This window comes from Nestor notabilis, unplaced genomic scaffold (assembly GCF_000696875.1).
Source record: "Nestor notabilis isolate BGI_N333 unplaced genomic scaffold, ASM69687v1 scaffold20146, whole genome shotgun sequence".
NCBI classification, from domain to species: domain Eukaryota; kingdom Metazoa; phylum Chordata; class Aves; order Psittaciformes; family Psittacidae; genus Nestor; species Nestor notabilis.
In genome coordinates, this window is record NW_009934778.1 from 12,801 (window position 1) to 16,672 (window position 3,872).

The 3,872-nt window shown below is 59.8% G+C and overlaps 1 protein-coding gene across 1 annotated transcript in view; it reads left to right on the top strand.

The window, feature by feature from the left end:
* The window catches only part of CLPB (ClpB caseinolytic peptidase B homolog (E. coli)), a gene marked incomplete at its 5' end in the record, with an annotated part of 10,285 nt that extends 7,669 nt beyond the window's left edge, over positions 1 to 2,616 (top strand). The window contains 4 exons of the mRNA XM_010017512.1: positions 1,334 to 1,407; positions 1,719 to 1,838; positions 1,937 to 2,041; positions 2,365 to 2,616. Of these exons, the coding sequence (XP_010015814.1) occupies positions 1,334 to 1,407; positions 1,719 to 1,838; positions 1,937 to 2,041; positions 2,365 to 2,616 (551 nt within the window). The remainder of the gene's footprint in view (positions 1 to 1,333; positions 1,408 to 1,718; positions 1,839 to 1,936; positions 2,042 to 2,364) is intronic.
* Positions 2,617 to 3,872: the final 1,256 nt, after the last annotated feature.

The window sequence follows — 3,872 nt, forward strand, 5'->3', positions numbered from 1 at the left end:
TGCCAGGGGGTGTTGTGGGTGGAAAACCTGGATACTTGCAGCAGCTCCGTCTCCTCTGCCTCCTCCAGCTCTCCTCACTGGGAATGCTGTGCCAGATTCCCATTGCTTATTGAACCCCCCTTTGTGTCTATTAGCAGAAAAGGGAAATGGGATAAATCCCTGTAACCACAGCCCCCCTGCTCTGTTTCAGTGGACTGCAGTGTCCAACCCGCCCCCCCCGGCTGCACACACGCACCCTGAGGTGCTCCTGTCACCTCTTGGTTGTGTGCTGGCACCAGCGTGGGTCTGATGGAGCCTGAGAGCCCCTTTCTGCTGCTGCTGGGGGTGCAACGGTGCTCATCAAGGCTGCAAAGGTGGGAAGGGCACCCAGCACCCGGTGTGGGTCTTTCTCCAGCACCCTGTATGCCAGGATCCCATCCAGAGCACCTGGGATGCAGGGATCTTCCCGTGAGCATCCTTGTGTTAAAAAGAACATGGAGTTTGGTACGTGAGGGTGTAGGGAGAGGTGAGGTGGGGAAAACAGGGAGAGGAGAGAGGGTTTGGGTGGCAGGAAGGGAAAAGTGCTCTGGAGCTGGTGGCTGTGGTTCAGAGCTGGGATTCGGGACCAGCCAGACCCTGGCTCCATCTGCAGTCAGCCGAGGGAAGTGGACTCTGGCGAGAGGTGCACAGCCAGCAGATAGAATTGTCTGGGCTGGAAAGGACCTGAAAGCTCCTCCAGCTCCAGCCCCTGCCCCGGGCAGGGACACCTTCCACTAGAGCAGGTTGCTCCAAGCCCCTGTGTCCAACCTGGCCTTGAACACTGCCAGGGCTGGGGCAGCCACAGCTTCTCTGGGCACCCTGTGCCAGCGCCTCAGCACCCTCCCAGGGAAGAGCTTCTGCCTCAGAGCTCATCTCAGTCTCCCCTCTGGCAGGTTCAAGCCATTCCCCTTGTCCTGTCCCTGCATCCCTTGTCCAAAGCCCCTCTCCAGGTTTCCTGGAGCCCCTTTAGGCCCTGGAGAAGCTCCAAGGTCTCCAGGGTGGAGGGCAGAGAGCAGAGGCAGAGCTGGAGCCCTTTCACTGTGCAAGTGAAACGCATCATGTAGGTGCTGTCCTCGGGCACCCAACATGTGCAGGGGCAGCCGTGGGGCACCCAGACCTGCACCAGGGTGTCAAGCGCAGGGACACCCCATTGGTGGCATGTGTGGAGGCTCCAGGTCTGTTCCCAAGTCCCATTTGGATCCCACCTCCATCTCTGGGTCATGCTGCTTCACTCACCCACCTCCAGGAGCTGGGAGATGGGAAGGAGCCCATGTCCCACCTCACCCCCAGCACCCTGTGTCCTCCTGTCTTTCAGAGGATGTCCAGATGACTGACAAGATCACCATCTCCAAACAGTTCAAGGAAAAGGTCATTCGCCCCATCCTGAAGGTATGGATGGGTTCTTGAGGAGTCCTGAGCTTGGGTTTCCAAGTCATTCGGTGCAATCACAGAATCGTGGAATGGTCTGGGATAAAGAGACCTTAAAGCTCCTCCAGCTCCAACCCCTGCCCCGGGCAGGGACACCTTCCACTAGGGCAGGTTGCTCCAAGCCCTGTCCAGCCATGGCAATGGGTTGGGACTGGATGAGCTTTAAGGTCCCTTCATCCTAAACCATTCCATGACTCTATGACCCCATCTTCCCTGTCCCTCTTGGGGCCACCAGCCCTGTCCCACTGACCTCCCTGCCCTGGTCCCTGCAGGCTCACTTCAAACGTGACGAGTTCCTGGGCAGGATCAATGAGATTGTCTATTTTCTGCCCTTCTGCCACTCGGAGCTCATCCAACTCGTCAACAAGGAGCTGAACTTCTGGGCCAGGAAGGTAAGAACCATACCTGGCATTGAGCTGACTTCTCAGAGGATGCAGGAGCAAAGCCCTGGAGGCACCAGTGACTCTTCCTCCTCTTCCTCACCCAACAGGCCAAGGCAAGGCACAACATCACCCTGCTCTGGGACAGGGAGGTCATGGACGTGTTGGCTGATGGCTACAACCTGCACTATGGAGCCCGCTCCATCAAACACGAGGTGAAGGCAGGGATGGAGCTCGGTGGCATCACCCCAGCCTGGAGAGGAGAGGCTGGAGGGTGGGTGGCCGGGATGTCCAGAGAAGCTGTGGCTGCCCCATCCCTGGCAGTGTTCAAGGCCAGGTTGGACACAGGGGCTTGGAGCAACCTGCTCTAGTGGAAGGGGTCCCTGCCCATGGAGCGGGATGACCTTTAAGCTCCATCCCAACCCAACGCGTTCCATGATTCTGGGATCCTGTGATGCCCGAGGGTGGGAAGAAGAGCTCCCACCTCCACTGGGAGCTTCTGACAGGGGGTGTTGTGGTGGGACCTGGTTCTCTGCAGGTCGAGCGGCGCGTGGTGAACCAACTGGCTGCTGCCTACGAGCAGGACCTGCTGCCCCAGGGCTGCACCCTCAGGATCGTGGTGGAGGACTCGGACAAGCAGCTCCTCAAGACCAAGGAGAGCTCATCCCCAGGAGCAGAACCAGGCAAGGTCCCCACCCTGCGCCTGGAGATCGTGGAGAAGGACAGCAGAGCCCGCAAGCTGGACATCCAGGCTCCCCTCAGCCCCGAGAACATCACCTACTTCCTGTAGGCACCACAGCTGGGTGTGAGAGCACCCTCCCCCGGGGGAGGACGGGCAGGGGGTGGGCAGGGGCAGAGCCCTGCCTGGACACGCACAGAGCCCCCAGCACAGTGGTGGGGTGGAGGTGGAGCAGGGGACACAGCGGTGGAGGGTCTTGGGGTTCTTGAGGCACTAGAGAAGGTGATGGAGCTTCCTGAGGAGGGGAAAGCAGCTTTCAGAGCATGCAGGAGATGGGGGAAGGATGTGGCATCTCTTCCATAGGAGCTGCTGGGATCCCGGGCTGGGGAGGGTGAGGCAGGGACGGGATGTGCCACCACCCACATGGAGAAGCCACCACGTTGTGTGGGTTTGCCCAGTTATTTATTGCAATAAAGGTGACTTGTGACCTGGAGCGTGTGGAGGGGACTGAGCCGGGCAGGACACGTCCCCAAGGGTCTGTGGTCACCACCAGGGACCTCCCAGTGCAACCAGGGACCTCCCAGTGCAACCAGGGACCTCCCAGTGCAAACCCATCACTAAACCCATCTCTTGTGACCTTCCTCCAGGATAAGGGCTGGAAGGGACCTCAGAGCCCAGCCGGAATCAACACCAGCTCCTTGCTCCCTCTCCTCTTGTCCTGGAGGAATGACACGGGACCAGAAGGGGACACGGGACCAGAAGGGGACACGGGACCAGAAGGGGACACGGGGTGGGAAGTGCTGCAGTGGCATCTGGGGGGTTCTACTCAGCTCCTGCCTTGCTGCAGAGGGACCAGGAAAACCTGATCCCAGCAGCACATCCCAGTGGGGTTTCAGGTGTGTAAGACGCTGGGATGGGTTGAACGGAGAAGCTGTGGCTGCCCCATCCCTGGCAGTGTTCAAGGCCAGGTTGGATACAGGGGCTTGGAGCAACCTGCTCTAGTGGAAGGTGAGAGGGGTGTGACAGGAGCTCACACGAGTGTGCACAAGTGTGTGTGCACCGGGAGTGCTCGTGTGTGCTCACACGTGTGCATGGGAGCGCACCGGTACACACAGGAGTGCACTGCTGCGCGCATGGGCACACATGGCTGTGCACGAGCATGCACCAGAGCGTGTGTGCACACGTGTGCCTGAGCGTGCACTAACATGTACACATGTGGTCACAGGCGTGCACATGTTGTGCAGGCTGATCCCAGGGGCTGAGCCGGGATTCTCCCCGTGTATCCCATGTGCCGGGCACCAGCACCTGTATGCCATAACACACACCAGCACCCATGTGCCGTAACACACACCGGCACCCATGTGCCC